General features: G+C 35.2%; 1 protein-coding gene across 1 annotated transcript in view; it reads right to left on the bottom strand.

Annotated features, from left to right (window-relative positions):
- Positions 1-20,724, bottom strand: part of LOC122789800 (tyrosine-protein phosphatase non-receptor type substrate 1-like) — a 502,255-nt gene that overhangs the window by 12,341 nt on the left and 469,190 nt on the right. Inside the window, exon 6 of the mRNA XM_044057242.1 lies at positions 10,055-10,091. Coding sequence (XP_043913177.1) covers positions 10,055-10,091 — 37 coding nt within the window. The remainder of the gene's footprint in view (positions 1-10,054; positions 10,092-20,724) is intronic.

Below are 20,724 nucleotides of genomic sequence, written 5' to 3' on the forward strand. Positions count from 1 at the left end.
CAAAAGGGGCATCTTACTACAAATAACTACAAAAGGGGCATCTTACTACAAATAACTACAAAAGGGGCAGCTTACTACAAATAACTACAAAGGGGCAGCTTACTACAAATAACTACAAAAGGGGCAGCTTACTACAAATAACTACAAAGGGGCATCTTACTACAAATAACTACAAAGGGCAGCTTACTACAAATAACTACAAAAGGGGCAGCTTACTACAAATAACTACAAAAGGGGCATCTTACTACAAATAACTACAAAAGGGGCATCTTACTACAAATAACTACAAAAGGGGCATCTTACTACAAATAACTACAAAAGGGGCAGCTTACTACAAATAACTACAAAAGGGGCATCTTACTACAAATAACTACAAAGGGCAGCTTACTACAAATAACTACAAAAGGGGCATCTTACTACAAATAACTACAAAAGGGGCATCTTACTACAAATAACTACAAAAGGGGCATCTTACTACAAATAACTACAACAGCTGGCACACCTGGAAGACTGTAAACTCCTCGTGTCTTTTTTCTTATGATATGATTACTGGAAAAGTGGTGAAAAAACAAATCCTTTTATTAAACAGTGGTGCTTTGGAAGAATTTGGAGTGAGCCTCAGTTCTAGTATACTGATAAACTTACTTTGATCGTATGCTGTGTGTTATTTTTTTTTTCTGTGTAAATTTCTGAATATGGTGAAAGCCATTGTGAAATGATAGCATTATACTAAAGAAAATGAAAACACACTGTTACTAAACTGATAAACAACCACTATTTCTCCACTCAGGTTTGACAATAATTAGACTTTTTGGGTACACAGGACCAGCTGGCTATTAACTTGCAATGGTAGCTTACCTGGCACCATAACATCAAGACAGATGACTGAAAAACTTTTAACAATGGTTGTTACTGAAGGAACCAGCCTCATAGGTAGCATAGACAGACACTCTTGTCTCATTAATATTGGATAGGCATGTGTCATGAATGACAATGTATTAAACACACACAAAAAATTCCACAAAATTTTCATCACTTTGTTATACCAGTTCCCCTGAGATCTTTAGCAATGATGTCACAAAGAGGATCGTAGGCCTTAAACACATGTCCTATATGGACAGACTCAAAAAACTCCAGCTATTCTCTGTCTCATATCATCTACTAAGAGGCGATCTCTGCTTGACTTAAAGCCATGTCTTACCCAGCTCTGTTAGAAATGCTACATTTAAAGAAATCCCAATCGCTCCACGCCACATGCTCCCGAGACCTCAACCTCATTACCACAATCAACAGAACATGCTGGAGGGACAGGTTCATAACCTAGAGACTGCCCATGCTATGGAATAGACTTCCTATACATGTCAAGCAGAGCACCTCACTGGAATTCTTCAAGAGAAATCTTAATGAGTGGATGGGAAATAGAAAATTCACCCCAGGGATTACTCCAGTGGCTCTGCTTCACAGAGGCACTGGGAACTAAGGTCGGGTGGCACTATGCCAGGTCAATCCTTTGGGCTAGGCTTGTAAAGGCTCCAGGGCCATTAGCCTAGTACACACCTATGAACCTATAAACCTATGAACCTATGAAATAGGATGCTCCAATCCACAAATCACACAGTAAAAAGGGTATCTTGGAGGGGGTCTATATTAAAAACATGAACGTTTACTTACCCGAACATCTAAACACCGACACATATTCCATGAACCGCAAATACATCAAACGCCCTAAACCACGAAATTCAAAAACTCGAAATGTCATAGTTGTCCCATCCCACCTCCCACTACATACTACCTACACAAACAAACTAAAAAAAACACATACATACACTAACCAAAACCCTACTTCTAACCCTAAACTAAACCCTACTTTTAACCCTACACTAAATCTTGCATATGCCACCATGTATGCACTTAACTTCACCCGCACCCTAACCCTAAGGTCCGTAACTATTGCACACTTACCTTAAAAAGCTATACCCAAACAAACTAAATAATCCACAAACATGCACTTAATAAAACCCTACTTCTAACCCTACACTAAATCTAACATACATTACCATCTATGCACTTACCTTAACCCGCACCCTAACCCTAAGGTCTGTAACTATCACACACTTACCTTACTGAGCTATACCGCAGAAGGGCCAGCCATGACGATTCGACATTTTGGATTTCACGCTTCAGGATGATCAATGTTTTCACAGTTCGATGAAGACGTGCCGGCGTTTAGGTATTCAGGTAAGTAAACATTTGTGTTTTTAATATGAACCCCCTTGGTGGTACATATAACCTTATTCCATAGTCAGTCAGAATACAATAGCTCTTCTACTCTGCTATGGAGACCATGCAAAATGGCAAACAATACCAGTTAAACAGAAAAGTGTGAGCTTAAATATTATGATATTTAATGTATTACCTGTTTGTTTTCTGCTTCGTGATTTGCAGTTATTGATCTGTAACATATAAAAAACAATTTGATCATTTTGTGTAATCAGTGCTTGACTGTAATGATACAAAGGGATAATTGAAAATCACTGAAACTGATCTGATTTTTTTTTTCTAAAGTTCTGAAGAACTGATAAATATGCACTTACTACAGACTAAGCAAGTGATCTATTAAAATGCTACACCAATTAAAAGGTATTTTGACCAACCATGACAATGGCCCTTCATAAAACGGTAGAAATGAACATGGTCTTCCAAAATATAGTGGCCCACTTATGTTTCCAAACAAGCATATTGTCCAACATACCCTGTGATTTTTTTTAAGCAACCTTGATTTTTACCTATAGCTGTCGTACTGCTGTCAGCTCCACCCACTTTTGTGAAAATTATTCCTAAATATTACCTATTGTATTCTACTTTTATACACTAAGAGGAATCCTGCATCTAGCAGTAGTCTGCCTTCATTATAAAGTTTCTAATAGTGTGGCATAGAAGGATGAAGCCCTACCTGCAACTCAGATGACCTGTAATTGATTAGCAGCATGGCCACTGGGGGACCAGCTGGGAAAGTATTGACTAGAGAAGCTAATGTAAACTCGCTCTTGCTGTGGACAGGAAGGTGGCCTTGTTCACCATATTACCAATGTCTACCAGTGGGGCGGTAATTGCCCTATAAAAGTCCAGAGCAGGCTTATACTGTTAAGAGACACTTGCATGCTCAGTCATTAATTATCTAGGTTAAAGCACACACATTTCACAATCCAGGAAGTAAGTGCAAGTCAGCCATTTATTTATAGAGAGAGGCTAGGAGGGATGGAGCAGAGCCTTCCATAGTACTGGTACATTGATCTGTTCCCTAATGCTCAACTCTCACCCCCAGGAGAAAGAAACAGGACTGTCTTGCAGCAAAATATAAAAAAATGGTTTTGAGGATTTTTACTCATTTCAGAGTTATGTTGGCCTTGCCTCTACTAAAATAAATGAGACATTAGGAAATGGGGAAGGGAGCCCTTAGGCAAGGGCCCAGTGAAGCTATCAAGCTATAGTATATGTGTATATCAACAGCCATGTCTTTATACTATATGTGTATATCTATAGCCATGTCTTTCTACTATACAGTATGTTTACATCTATAGCCATGTCTTTAGCTATTTGTCTATGGACCCTGAAGCCTTAGTTAAATGTACATTTGTTCAGCTGTGTTAAATGATGTTTTTTTTTTGAAAATTCCATTTATCAAATATCTTCTAAGCGCTGAATGGCTGTTTTTTTGAAAGAGGTAAGTGGGTGCGTGTGTGTGTGTGTGTGTGTGTGTGTGTGTGTGTGTGTGTGTGTGCTTGCATGCTCATGCACACACACTTGTGAGAGTGTTTATTTAATTAAGTTAAGGCAAGCGTTGGGTAAGAAGATAGTTTCAATGTGTGTGAATGTGTGTGACCCTTTGTGACCCTGTGTGACCATTTGTCACCCTGTGTGTCTGTGTGTGAGGGTAAGTAGGGTAGGCTTTGAGTAGCAGTTAAGTAAGAACATAGTTATTGTGTGAGACGTGTGTGTTGATGCATGCTTTGGTGCCTAATTCTGTCATGTGTAGTGATGAGTTACAGAAAGTTTTTTTTTTAATGTAAGATAAAGTTAGGGCTGTAGCAACAGAAGGTCTAGGGTAACTATGCATTACCAAGGTTGTTACTATAGCACAACTTTAGAGTGTTTCTCTGTCTTCATGGTTGTGCAATCATGGGCTTAGTACATATAGCTTACAGGAATGCAGGGGCAAATCCACATCATTTCAGGGGGTATGGGGACAAAGCCCCATCACACAAAAAATAGTGTTTGAGGTATTTGTTTAGGGGTGGGGATATCTTTGTAAGGTAGGTATGGTAATGTGCTTGAGAAATGGATTCAAGAATGTTAGTGTGAGAGATGGAAAGATGTTGTTACTATATTAATATGGTATTACTAAACACATTGTTGGATTTTAGATGAGCACAGAGAATTATCCTTGAGCTCATACTTACAGTAACGTTTTTTAATGCATTTCTCTGACTTGGGTCAGAGCCGCAATATTTTAAGAGCAAGTGTTGTGGTTTGGGTTTAACTGCAAATGTTAACACATTGCTTATATTTGCGACAATTGTATTTTGATAGGTATGATTTGGCATAATGTTAATTTTAGGGGCTTGGGTTTGATTGCAAATGTAAACAGATTGGTTACTTTTTCGATCATTGTGTTTAGATTTTTTTATTAAAGTTATTGTACATACCATTGTTTTGTGTATTGGGTCTCAACCAGTTTCATCTGCAATATAACATAATATACTCATATATAACATTTTGCTTGTCAGAGACCACTGCAAATGTGGTTTCCTTTCTCTAAGATAAGAAGGAATTAGAGCTGACATTAGTTGCAAAAAGAGTAAATAAAGCACTCAGCATAGGATAATAAAGGGCAGTCACTCCTTTACCACAAGATCATCATCATGTTTTGTATTTTTGTTTTACACACAAATATGTAATCGGTTGCCAGTGCTAGGGATGAACTGCAGCGATGGGTTTTAAAGAGGTATTGTCAATACAATTAGAAAATATGTGGAAGCTGACAAGTATAAATGGAACCAGCCATTTTTCAGACAATTCCGGGTGGTGGGATGTACATTTTTCTTGCCTGACGTTGTCATATTACTGCTTATGTGTGGCATTGATTGTGCTTCTTAGTAAAGTTTGAAACTAAAAGATACACTTTGCCACTATATTAACATGGTATTACTTGAAGCATTTTTGGATTTTAGATGAACACATAGGATTGTGATTGAATTTGTTCTTAAACTTCATGGGTAGTTACTAAGCTTGCAGTCTATAGGACCACTGAGGAGCTTTTAGATGAACACATAGGATTGTCCGCCCCATTGAATTTGTTCTTATTGGACAGTGACTAACTTCCGGCATTTTTCTTTTTGTAAAAACAAAAAAACACATGTAACAAATTGAATACCCACAAAGAAAAAAATACCATACAAAAGGATTTGGGAACTTATGTGGACAGTGACCTAACTTCCTACCAACATGTGTCCATTGTTATAAGAAAATCTTTCTATATTGTGCAGATTATAAACAAAGTAATTTTGTATAGAACCAGGGGTGCCATTGCCCTACTTTATTCAGCCTGCACTGGGGCAGTCATTGAACATAATGCCCCCTTTTGGCATGTATCTGTCATGACACATGCAACAATTGAACATCCACAGAGATACCATACTAAAAGGATAGAAGGCCTAAGCAATTTGTTCTTTGAGGACTGACTCAGAGCCCTGTTGCTATACTCGATATCCTACTGACTGCTAAGAGTTGGCCTATGTCTGGCATACAGAGCATTTCCCAACCCACTACTGATGGACGTGGTATACATCAGCAAGTTAAATAGTATCAGATATACTCAGTCTGTGGATCCAAACCTCTTCTGAAAAATCAAAAGAATGGTTTGGAAAGACAAGTATATTTTGCTGAGGATACAACTGAAACAAACTCCTCCCCATCCACATTAAACAAAGTTCATCTACAACCATATTTAAGCGCAACTTAGATCTATGGATGGGTAATAGAAAATTTAGCCAAGGAATGCCCCCTGTTCTACATATGGACAGATGCAGCTCATAAATGCTTAATTCCATGTGTGACTCCCTTCAAATTATCTATGGTATGATCCCAGTTGTACTTGCTAGGTGTAATATATAATTATCGACCATGGAACTGGTAAGGCCAATCTAACACCAAACAGGATAAGTTAATTTGAGCACCAAAAGGGAAATTGACAATGCTTAAAATGTCCCACAAGGGTAGATAGCCTAGTACTTACCTGTGTACCAGTAAACTTATTATATGAACCATATTGAAGGTTTTTTGAAATACTGTGGCAACATGATGTTTGAATCATAAGGAATTATCAACAAAAATGTCTAGAACTACAGCAGTTTCTAATTGGAGGGATGAATCTCGTATATGAAAAGTGAAGCTGTTTTGTTTATCAAACTGAACTACGTTTTTTATATTTAAGTTGAGACCATTGTCCATGCACCAGTTTTGAACATGGTTTAACCATTGCTGGAGCATTTGTGAATGAGTGGAAGCCCGAATAACAACACCCAATTTACAGTCATCTGAAAACGTAGTTAATCACAGTTAAGGAATACTCGCCTGTGGGTCTAAGAAATATAGATCCAGTCAGACAGGGTCCAAAACTGAGCCCTGTGGTACACTATTGGTAACTTTTTTGCTTTTCAAAGTAGCATCTGGGACTTTAATCACATGAGTTCTGTCTAGTAAACAGCTAGCTATCCATCACACAGTGTAAGGCTTTATATTCAGGTTTACAGGTTTGTCAATGATACTTGTATGGGAAATAGTGTCAAAGGCCTTGGCCAGGTCTAGATATGCTGCATGCACTGCATAAACATGGCCAGGTCTAGATATGCTGCATGCACTGCATAAACATAATCCATTGATTTAATTACTTTTTCAAAGAAATTAATTATGTTATAGAGGCAGGACCTTTTTGACAAAGCTGAATTGATGAGAGTCCAGGTTAGAGAGATTTTCATTCTCCAGATTAATGAGGTCTGAGATAATGTACTCCTTAGCTTTCATATAAGGTTATTGAAACTTATGGGTCTAAAGTTACCAAGACTTTGGATGGGCCACCATTGTGTCATGGTATTATGATGCCTGTTTTCCAGGCTTCAGGAATGTGACCAGCGCAGATGCTTAGATTAAAGAAGTTAAGTTGGGGTTGAGATAGTCTATATTTTTCACTGATATTTAGGCAACCTTTTTGTTATCACGACCCATGGATGAGGTATTCTTCATTTTTCAGAAGAATGAGAAAACATTGACCATAGAAATTAAAGGTCCTGTGGAACAGCTATAACTGTGGGCAGAGTAAAATTAGAATTAAATTTGTCAGCTTGAATATTAGCCTGTGGATCAGTGTGCAGTGTTATAACAGATGAGCTTTGAACATTGTTGGATGCTATTTCTTAACTTCCTGATATAGTTGAAGAACGATTTGTTGTTATCTTTGGTTTCGGGGCTATTTTAAGTTTATACCTAGCTTTGAGCATCCTAATGGTTCCTTTAAGCTCTTTGATAGTTTACTTAAATGTGCTCTTAAAGTATGTAGAATGAGACCTCTTATAAGCATTAAGCTGTTTCCTCCTCTTACTATAAAATTCATCAGCATATTCTGCCACAGGGGTTTGTTTGGTAACCATTTGAAATGACGAGACCAGCTAGATTGTGTCCCAAAATACAGAGAGTGAATGTCTGAAAGATCAGAGTTACATATACTAAATCCAAGAATATTCCTTTTTCTCTGAGGTATAGTGATCTCATAGTTGGTGTGTATATATATATATATATATATATATATATATATATATATATATATGTAAATGTTTGTGGGTCTGGGGGGCTTACCTCCCACATGAAAATGTGCATGGAGGCTTCCATTTACTGGAAAAAGCAATTTAAAGGAGAAGAGTTATTTTCAAGATTCAATCTTCTCCTGTGTTTTCAGTCATTTTTTTTTTTTTTGGCTTGTCAGCACTCATTATTTTAAGTGATGACATTTCAATAGGGAGCCATTTGTTTTTAAATGTCTAATTATATTTGGTGTAAAGAGGGACTGCCTTATCAATAAAACTATTTAATTGGGAGTAGCATCTACATGCATAGGAAGATACTTTACCAATGGGTTACTTCAGAGAAGGATTACAGCAAAATATATTTTGGTCGTCGAGTAATTGAGGAAGGTTTGCTTGCAAGAATTCCCTAAGAACAGAAGTATTTATAGTGGAAGTACTGCCACTTTTAATGGAAACGGACTCTAAATTATGGTCTGATCTAACAAGGCAGGGTGATATGCAGGGAGATGTGCAAGATGTGGACATGCTTGTGAGGACTAGAGCAGGGATATTGGAGCTGCTATTAGGATGGTTAGCTATCTGAAAAAGAAAGTTAAAATGTATAATGTCAAGGAAGTGATGGGCATGCTGACTGTTAACAGTGTAGGTCACCTAGTTTATTGATGGGTAGTTGAAGTACTCCAGTAGAAAGACATTGGGTTTAATGGGAATTTCAGCTAATTTGTTAAGATAACTATTGTGCTCAGTAAGGGACATACAGGATGTTCTAAAGGTGTTCTATAATACCACTGTGACTTTTGTTTTATTTTGCTTCATCCTTGCCTGGCCATTGAGCCTTCCTCTTCAGATGCGTCATTGTCCCCCTTGTTTCTCGACCACTGGGTAATGTACAGCCCATTCCTTTCCCCAGAGGGGAGATTTATACACACCACTGAGGGTGGTGCCATCTACATGTGTAGGAAAAGGACTTTCTCTTTGCAATTCTAAATGTCAAGCTATATGCTCATGATGGCCTTAAAGTGCTGAGATCCATAGGCGTTCATTATGGGCAAATTAGCCCTGCTTCCATTAAAGGCAATCAGCTCTGGTGATCTCCAGTCTACACTGGAATTTATACCCAAAGGACATTCTCCAGGCACTCTCTTCCCAACCCATTCTACAGAGAGGCAATCAGTCCATCTCTCAAACTAACAGGTCCTTCTACTGCTTAAGCTGCTGGTCAAACTGTGGTCATCTCAGATGTAGCCAAGGCTTTATCCCTTTTAGTCAGTGGAGCTGGCATAAAGACATTTGGTTGTCTGGAGTGAAAGTAAGGGGAGGGGATGGGCAGCTTACTACAAATGAGTAACTACAAAAGGGGCATCTTACCACAAATAAGTGATGACAACAGTTTGCACACCTGAAAGATTTTCAAACTCCTTGAGTCCTTTTTTTTCTTTTATGATATGATTACTGGGAAAGTTGTGGAAAAACAAATCCTTTTTTTAAACAGTGGTGCTTTGGAAGAATTTGGAGTGAGCCTCAGTTTTAGTATACTGACAAACTGACTTTGATAGTATGCTGTGTGTTGCTTTTTTTTTTTTTTTTGTCTGTGTAAATTTCTGAATATGGAGAAAGCCATTGTGAAATGATAGCATTATAATAAAGAAAATGAAAACACACTATTACTAAACTGCTAAACAACCATTATTTGTCCACTCAGGTTTGGCAATAATAAGACTTTTGGGGGTACACAGGACTAGCTGACTATTAACTTGCAATGTGGGTAACTTACCCAGTACCATAACATCAAGACAGATGACTGGAAAATGTTTAACAATGGTGGTCACTGAAGGAGCCAGCCTCATAGGTAGTATAGACAGACACTCTTGTCTCATTAATATTGGATAGGCATGTGTCATGACAATGTAGTAAACACACAAAAAAAAAATTCCACAAAACTTTCATCACTTTGTTATTTAGGCCACTGTAATGCAAGTACCATGAGATCTTTAACAATGAAATAGGATGCTTCAATACACAGGCCACAGGTAAACAGGTAAAAAGAGACCCTTGGAGGTACATATAACCTTAGTCCCTGGTCAGTAGGAATACAAGAACTCTTCTACTTTGCTACAGTAAACATGCATAATGGCAACCAATACCAGTTAAACAGAAAAGTGTGAGCTTAAATATTATGATATTTAATGTTTTACCTGTTTGTTTTCTGCTTCGCGGTGTGTAGTTACTGATCTGTAACATATAAACAATAAATTAATCATTTCATGGAATCAGTGATTGACTGTAATGATGCAAAGGGATAATTAAAAATCATTGAAGCTGATCTGAGTTTTTTTCTTCTAAAGTCCTGAAGCATTGACAAATATGCACTTACTACTACAGACTAAGAAAGTGATCTATTAAAATGCTACACCAGTTAAAAGATATTTTGGTCAACCATGAGCATGGCCCTTCATAAAATGTTAGAAATAAACACGGTCCTCCAAAATATAGTGGCTCTCTTATGTTTCCAAACAAGCATATTGTCCAACATACCCTGTGATTGTTTTTAAGCAACCTTGATTTTTACCTATAGCTGTCATGTACTGCTGTAAGCTCTGCCCACTTTTGTGAAATTTATTCCTAAATATTACCTATTGTATTTGACTTTTATATGTGAAGAGAGGCTGATGTAAATTCGCTCTTCTTGTGGACAGGAAGGTAGCTGCAATACTTTAAGAGCATGGGTTATGATTGGGGTTTAATTGCAAATGTTAACACATTGCTTATATTTGCAACAATTGTATTTAGATAGGTATGATTTGGCATAATGTTAATTTTAGGGGCTTGGGTTTGATTGCAAATGTAAACAGATTGGTTACTTTTTTGATCACTGTGTTCAGATTTTTTATTAAAGTTATTGTACATACCATTGTTCTGTGTAATGGGTCTCAACCAGTTGCATCTGCGATATAACATAATATACTCATATATAACAGTTTGCTTGTCAGAGACCAATGCAAATGTGGTTTCCTTTCTTTAAGATAACAAGGAATTAGAGTTGAAATTATTTGTAAAAAGAGTAAATGAAGCACTCGGCATAGAATTGTAAAGGGCAGTCACTCCTTTACCACAAGATTATCATCATGTCTTGGATTTTTGTTTTACACAGACATATGTAAGCGGTTGTCACTGCTAGGGGTGAACTGCATCAACGGGTTTTAAACATGTATTGTCAATACAATTATAAGCTATGTGGAAGTTGGCAAGTGCAAATGGAACCAGCCATTTTTCAGACAATTCAGAATGCTGTATATTATACAAGGCCTTTGGGTGGTGGGATGTACATTTTTCTTGCCTGACATTTTCATATTACTGCTTATGTGTAGCATTGATTGCACTTACATTTTCATATTACTGCTTATGTGTAGCATTGATTGCACTTACATTTTCATATTAGCTTATGTGTAGCATTGATTGCACTTACATTTTCATATTACTGCTTATGTGTAGCATTGATTGCACTTACATTTTCATATTACTGCTTATGTGTAGCATTGATTGCACCACATTTTCATATTACTGCTTATGTGTAGCACTGATTGCACTTACATTTTCATATTACTGCTTATGTGTAGCACTGATTGCACTTACATTTTCATATTACTGCTTATGTGTAGCATTGATTGCACTTACATTTTCATATTACTGCTTATGTGTAGCACTGATTGCACTTACATTTTCATATTACTGCTTATGTGTAGCACTGATTGCACTTACATTTTCATATTACTGCTTATGTGTAGCACTGATTGCACTTACATTTCATATTACTGCTTATGTGTAGCACTGATTGCACTTACATTTTCATATTACTGCTTATGTGTAGCACTGATTGCACTTACATTTTCATATTACTGCTTATGTGTAGCACTGATTGCACTTACATTTTCATATTACTGCTTATGTGTAGCATTGATTGCACTTACATTTTCATATTACTGCTTATGTGTAGCATTGATTGCACTTACATTTTCATATTACTGCTTATGTGTAGCACTGATTAAACTTACATTTTCATATTACTGCTTATGTGTAGCACTGATTGCACTTACATTTTCATATTACTGCTTATGTGTAGCACTGATTGCACTTACATTTTCATATTACTGCTTATGTGTAGCACTGATTGCACTTACATTTTCATATTACTGCTTATGTGTGGCACTGATTGCACTTACATTTTCATATTACTGCTTATGTGTGGCGTTGATTGCACTTACATTTTCATATTACTGCTTATGTGTAGCACTGATTGCACTTACATTTTCATATTACTGCTTATGTGTAGCACTGATTGCACTTACATTTTCATATTACTGCTTATGTGTAGCACTGATTGCACTTACATTTCATATTACTGCTTATGTGTAGCACTGATTGCACTTACATTTTCATATTACTGCTTATGTGTAGCACTGATTGCACTTACATTTTCATATTACTGCTTATGTGTAGCACTGATTGCACTTACATTTTCATATTACTGCTTATGTGTAGCACTGATTGCACTTACATTTTCATATTACTGCTTATGTGTAGCACTGATTGCACTTACATTTTCATATTACTGCTTATGTGTAGCACTGATTGCACTTACATTTTCATATTACTGCTTATGTGTAGCATTGATTGCACTTACATTTTCATATTACTGCTTATGTGTAGCATTGGTTGCACTTACATTTTCATATTACTGCTTATGTGTAGCATTGATTGCACTTACATTTTCATATTACTGCTTATGTGTAGCACTGATTGCACTTACATTTTCATATTACTGCTTATGTGTAGCACTGATTGCACTTACATTTTCATATTACTGCTTATGTGTAGCACTGATTGCACTTACATTTTCATATTACTGCTTATGTGTAGCACTGATTGCACTTACATTTTCATATCACTGCTTATGTGTAGCACTGATTGCACTTACATTTTCATATTACTGCTTATGTGTAGCACTGATTGCACTTACATTTTCATATTACTGCTTATGTGTAGCACTGATTGCACTTACATTTTCATATTACTGCTTATGTGTAGCACTGATTGCACTTACATTTTCATATTACTGCTTATGTGTAGCATTGATTGCACTTACATTTTCATATTACTGCTTATGTGTAGCACTGATTGCACTTACATTTTCATATTACTGCCTATGTGTAGCATTGATTGCACTTACATTTTCATATTACTGCTTATGTGTAGCATTGATTGCACTTACATTTTCATATTACTGCTTATGTGTAGCATTGATTGCACTTACATTTTCATATTACTGCTTATGTGTAGCACTGATTTTACTTACATTTTCATATTACTGCTTATGTGTAGCACTGATTGCACTTACATTTTCATATTACTGCTTATGTGTAGCATTGATTGCACTTACATTTTCATATTACTGCTTATGTGTAGCACTGATTGCACTTACATTTTCATATTACTGCTTATGTGTAGCATTGATTGCACTTACATTTTCATATTACTGCTTATGTGTAGCATTGATTGCACTTACATTTTCATATTACTGCTTATGTGTAGCACTGATTGCACTTACATTTTCATATTACTGCTTATGTGTAGCACTGATTGCACTTACATTTTCATATTACTGCTTATGTGTAGCACTGATTGCACTTACATTTTCATATTACTGCTTATGTGTAGCATTGATTGCACTTACATTTTCATATTACTGCTTATGTGTAGCATTGATTGCACTTACATTTTCATATTACTGCTTATGTGTAGCACTGATTGCACTTACATTTTCATATTACTGCTTATGTGTAGCACTGATTGCACTTACATTTTCATATTACTGCTTATGTGTAGCACTGATTGCACTTACATTTTCATATTACTGCTTATGTGTAGCACTGATTGCACTTACATTTTCATATTACTGCTTATGTGTAGCATTGATTGCACTTACATTTTCATATTACTGCTTATGTGTAGCACTGATTGCACTTATATTTTCATATTGCTGCTTATGTGTAGCACTGATTGCACTTACATTTTCATATTACTGCTTATGTGTAGCACTGATTGCACTTACATTTTCATATTACTGCTTATGTGTAGCACTGATTGCACTTACATTTTCATATTACTGCTTATGTGTAGCACTGATTGCACTTACATTTTCATATTACTGCTTATGTGTAGCACTGATTGCACTTACATTTTCATATTACTGCTTATGTGAAGCATTGATTGCACTTACATTTTCATATTACTGCTTATGTGTAGCACTGATTGCACTTACATTTTCATATTACTGCTTATGTGTAGCATTGATTGCACTTACATTTCCATATTACTGCTTATGTGTAGCACTGATTGCACTTACATTTTCATATTACTGCTAATGTGCAGCACTGATTGCACTTATATTTTCATATTACTGCTTATGTGTAGCACTGATTGCATTTACATTTTCATATTACTGCTTATGTGTAGCACTGATTGCACTTACATTTTCATATTACTGCTTATGTGTAGCATTGATTGCACTTAAATTTTCATATTACTGCCTATGTGTAGCATTGATTGCACTTACATTTTCATATTACTGCCTATGTGTAGCATTGATTGCACTTACATTTTCATATTACTGCTTATGTGTAGCATTGATTGCACTTACATTTTCATATTACTGCTTATGTGTAGCATTGATTGCACTTACATTTTCATATTACTGCTTATGTGTAGCATTGATTGCACTTACATCTTCATATTACTGCTTATGTGTAGCATTGATTGCACTTACATTTTCATATTACTGCTTATGTGTAGCACTGATTGCACTTACATTTTCATATTACTGCTTATGTGTAGCACTGATTGCACTTACATTTTCATATTACTGCTTATGTGTAGCATTGATTGCACTTACATTTTCATATTACTGCTTATGTGTAGCATTGATTGCACTTACATTTTCATATTACTGCTTATGTGTAGCACTGATTGCACTTACATTTTCATATTACTGCTTATGTGTAGCACTGATTGCACTTACATTTTCATATTACTGCTTATGTGTAGCACTGATTGCACTTACATTTTCATATTACTGCTTATGTGTAGCACTGATTGCACTTACATTTTCATATTACTGCTTATGTGTAGCACTGATTGCACTTACATTTTCATATTACTGCTTATGTGTAGCACTGATTGCACTTACATTTTCATATTACTGCTTATGTGTAGCACTGATTGCACTTACATTTTCATATTACTGCTTATGTGTAGCATTGATTGCACTTACATTTTCATATTACTGCTTATGTGTAGCATTAATTGCACTTACATTTTCATATTACTGCTTATGTGTAGCACTGATTGCACTTACATTTTCATATTACTGCTTATGTGTAGCACTGATTGCACTTACATTTTCATATTACTGCTTATGTGTAGCACTGATTGCACTTACATTATCATATTACTGCTTATGTGTAGCACTGATTGCACTTACATTTTCATATTACTGCTTATGTGTGGCATTGATTGCACTTACATTTTCATATTACTGCTTATGTGTAGCACTGATTGCACTTACATTTTTATATTACTGCTTATGTGTAGCACTGATTGCACTTACATTTTCATATTACTGCTTATGTGTAGCACTGATTGCACTTACATTTTCATATTACTGCTTATGTGTAGCACAGATTGCACTTACATTTTCATATTACTGCTTATGTGTAGCACTGATTGCACTTACATTTTCATATTACTGCTTATGTGTAGCACTGATTGCACTTACATTTTCATATTACTGCTTATGTGTAGCACTGATTGCACTTACATTTTCATATTACTGCTTATGTGTAGCACTGATTGCACTTACATTTTCATATTACTGCTTATGTGTAGCATTGATTGCACTTACATTTTCATATTACTGCTTATGTTTAGCATTGAATCCACTTACATTTTCATATTACTGCTTATGTGTAGCATTGATTGCACTTACATTTTCATATTACTGCTTATGTGTAGCACTGATTGCACTTACATTTTCATATTACTGCTTATGTGTAGCACTGATTGCACTTACATTTTCATATTACTGCTTATGTGTAGCACTGATTGCACTTACATTTTCATATTACTGCTTATGTGTAGCACTGATTGCACTTACATTTTCATATTACTGCTTATGTGTGGCATTGATTGCACTTACATTTTCATATTACTGCTTATGTGTAGCACTGATTGCACTTACATTTTCATATTACTGCTTATGTGTAGCACTGATTGCACTTACATTTGCATATTACTGCTTATGTGTAGCACTGATTGCACTTACATTTTCATATTACTGCTTATGTGTAGCACTGATTGCACTTACATTTTCATATTACTGCTTATGTGTAGCACTGATTGCACTTACATTTTCATATTACTGCTTATGTGTAGCACTGATTGCACTTACATTTTCATATTACTGCTTATGTGTAGCACTGATTGCACTTACATTTTCATATTACTGCTTATGTGTAGCACTGATTGCACTTACATTTTCATATTACTGCTTATGTGTAGCACTGATCGCACTTACATTTTCATATTACTGCTTATGTGTAGCACTGATTGCACTTACATTTTCATATTACTGCTTATGTGTAGCACTGATTGCACTTACATTTTCATATTACTGCTTATGTGTAGCACTGATTGCACTTAGATTTTCATATTACTGCTTATGTGTAGCATTGATTGCACTTACATTTTCATATTACTGCTTATTTGTAGCATTGATTGCACTTACATTTTCATATTACTGCTTATTTGTAGCATTGATTGCACTTACATTTTCATATTTCTGCCTATGTGTAGCATTGATTGCACTTACATTTTCATATTACTGCTTATGTGTAGCATTGATTGCACTTACATTTTCATATTTCTGCCTATGTGTAGCATTGATTGCACTTACATTTTCATATTACTGCTTATGTGTAGAATTGATTGCACTTACATTTTCATATTACTGCTTATGTGTAGCATTGATTGCACTTACATTTTCATATTATTGCTTATGTGTAGCATTGATTGCACTTACATTTTCATATTACTGCTTATGTGTAGCACTGATTGCACTTACATTTTCATATTACTGCTTATGTGTAGCACTGATTGCACTTACATTTTCATATTACTGCTTATGTGTAGCACTGATTGCACTTACATTTTCATATTACTGCTTATGTGTAGCACTGATTGCACTTACATTTTCATATTACTGCTTATGTGTAGCATTGATTGCACTTACATTTTCATATTACTGCTTATGTGTAGCATTGATTGCACTTACATTTTCATATTACTGCTTATGTGTAGCACTGATTGCACTTACATTTTCATATTACTGCTTATGTGTAGCACTGATTGCACTTACATTTTCATATTACTGCTTATGTGTAGCATTGATTGCACTTACATTTTCATATTACTGCTTATGTGTAGCATTGATTGCACTTACATTTTCATATTACTGCTTATGTGTAGCACTGATTGCACTTACATTTTCATATTACTGCTTATGTGTAGCACTGATTGCACTTACATTTTCATATTACTGCTTATGTGTAGCACTGATTGCACTTACATTTTCATATTACTGCTTATGTGTAGCACTGATTGCACTTACATTTTCATATTACTGCTTATGTGTAGCACTGATTGCACTTACATTTTCATATTACTGCTTATGTGTAGCACTGATTGCACTTACATTTTCATATTACTGCTTATGTGTAGCACTGATTGCACTTATATTTTCATATTACTGCTTATGTGTAGCACTGATTGCACTTACATTTTCATATTACTGCTTATGTGTAGCACTGATTGCACTTACATTTTCATATTACTGCTTATGTGTAGCACTGATTGCACTTACATTTTCATATTACTGCTTATGTGTAGCACTGATTGCACTTACATTTTCATATTACTGCTTATGTGTAGCACTGATTGCACTTACATTTTCATATTACTGCTTATGTGTAGCATTGATTGCACTTACATTTTCATATTACTGCTTATGTGTAGCACTGATTGCACTTACATTTTCATATTACTGCTTATGTGTAGCATTGATTGCACTTACATTTTCATATTACTGCTTATGTGTAGCACTGATTGCACTTACATTTTCATATTACTGCTTATGTGTAGCACTGATTGCACTTACATTTTCATATTACTGCTTATGTGTAGCACTGATTGCACTTACATCTTCATATTACTGCTTATGTGTAGCACTGATTGCACTTACATTTTCATATTACTGCTTATGTGTAGCATTGATTGCACTTACATTTTCATATTACTGCCTATGTGTAGCATTGATTGCACTTACATTTTCATATTACTGCCTATGTGTAGCATTGATTGCACTTACATTTTCATATTACTGCTTATGTGTAGCATTGATTGCACTTACATTTTCATATTACTGCTTATGTGTAGCATTGATTGCACTTACATTTTCATATTACTGCTTATGTGTAGCATTGATTGCACTTACATTTTCATATTACTGCTTATGTGTAGCATTGATTGCACTTACATTTTCATATTACTGCTTATGTGTAGCACTGATTGCACTTACATTTTCATATTACTGCTTATGTGTAGCACTGATTGCACTTACATTTTCATATTACTGCTTATGTGTAGCATTGATTGCACTTACATTTCATATTACTGCTTATGTGTAGCACTGATTGCACTTACATTTTCATATTACTGCTTATGTGTAGCACTGATTGCACTTACATTTTCATATTACTGCTTATGTGTAGCTCTGATTGCACTTACATTTTCATATTACTGCTTATGTGTAGCACTGATTGCACTTACATTTTCATATTACTGCTTATGTGTAGCACTGATTGCACTTACATTTTCATATTACTGCTTATGTGTAGCACTGATTGCACTTACATTTTCATATTACTGCTTATGTGTAGCACTGATTGCACTTACATTTTCATATTACTGCTTATGTGTAGCATTGATTGCACTTACATTTTTATATTACTGCTTATGTGTAGCACTGATTGCACTTACATTTTCATATTACTACTTATGTGTAGCACTGATTGCACTTACATTTTCATATTACTGCTTATGTGTAGCACTGATTGCACTTACATTTTCATATTACTGCTTATGTGTGGCATTGATTGCACTTACATTTTCATATTACTGCTTATGTGTAGCACTGATTGCACTTACATTTTCATATTACTGCTTATGTGTAGCACTGATCGCATTTACATTTTCATATTACTGCTTATGTGTAGCACTGATTGCACTTACATTTTCATATTACTGCTTATGTGTAGCACTGATTGCACTTACATTTTCATATTACTGCTTATGTGTAGCACTGATTGCACTTACATTTTCATATTACTGCTTATGTGTAGCACTGATTGCACTTACATTTTCATATTACTGCTTATGTGTAGCACTGATTGCACTTACATTTTCATATTACTGCTTATGTGTAGCACTGATTGCACTTACATTTTCATATTACTGCTTATGTGTAGCACTGATTGCACTTACATTTTCATATTACTGCTTATGTGTAGCATTGATTGCACTTACATTTTCATATTACTGCTTATGTTTAGCATTGATTGCACTTACATTTTCATATTACTGCTTATGTGTAGCATTGATTGCACTTACATTTTCATATTACTGCTTATGTGTAGCACTGATTGCACTTACATTTTCATATTACTGCTTATGTGTGGCACTGATTGCACTTACATTTTCATATTACTGCTTATGTGTAGCACTGATTGCACTTACATTTTCATATTACTGCTTATGTGTAGCACTGATTGCACTTACATTTTCATATTACTGCTTATGTGTGTCATTGATTGCACTTACATTTTCATATTATGCTTATGTGTAGCACTGATTGCACTTACATTTTCATATTACTGCTTATGTGTAGCACTGATTGCACTTACATTTTCATATTACTGCTTATGTGTAGCACTGATTGCACTTACATTTTCATATTACTGCTTATGTGTAGCACTGATTGCACTTACATTTTCATATTACTGCTTATGTGTACTGATTGCACTTACATTTTCATATTACTGCTTATGTGTAGCACTGATTGCACTTACATTTTCATATTACTGCTTATGTGTAGCACTGATTGCACTTACATTTTCATATTACTGCTTATGTGTAGCACTGATTGCACTTACATTTTCATATTACTGCTTATGTGTAGCACTGATTGCACTTACATTTTCATATTACTGCTTATGTGTAGCACTGATTGCACTTACATTTTCATATTACTGCTTATGTGTAGCACTGATTGCACTTACATTTTCATATTACTGCTTATGTGTAGCACTGATTGCACTTACATTTTCATATTACTGCTTATGTGTAGCATTGATTGCACTTACATTTTCATATTACTGCTTATGTGTAGCATTGATTGCACTTACATTTTCATATTACTGCTTATGTGTAGCATTGATTGCACTTACATTTTCATATTACTGCTTATGTGTAGCATTGATTGCACTTACATTTTCATATTACTGCCTATGTGTAGCATTGATTGCACTTACATTTTCATATTACTGCTTATGTGTAGCATTGATTGCACTTACATTTTCATATTACTGCTTATGTGTAGCATTGATTGCACTTACATTTTCATATTACTGCTTATGTGTAGCATTGATTGCACTTACATTTTCATATTACTGCTTATGTGTAGCACTGATTGCACTTA

Source organism: Protopterus annectens, chromosome 15.part0, assembly GCF_019279795.1.
Source record: "Protopterus annectens isolate FY-2018-M chromosome 15.part0, PAN1.0, whole genome shotgun sequence".
In the NCBI taxonomy this organism is placed as follows: Eukaryota; Metazoa; Chordata; order Ceratodontiformes; family Protopteridae; genus Protopterus; species Protopterus annectens.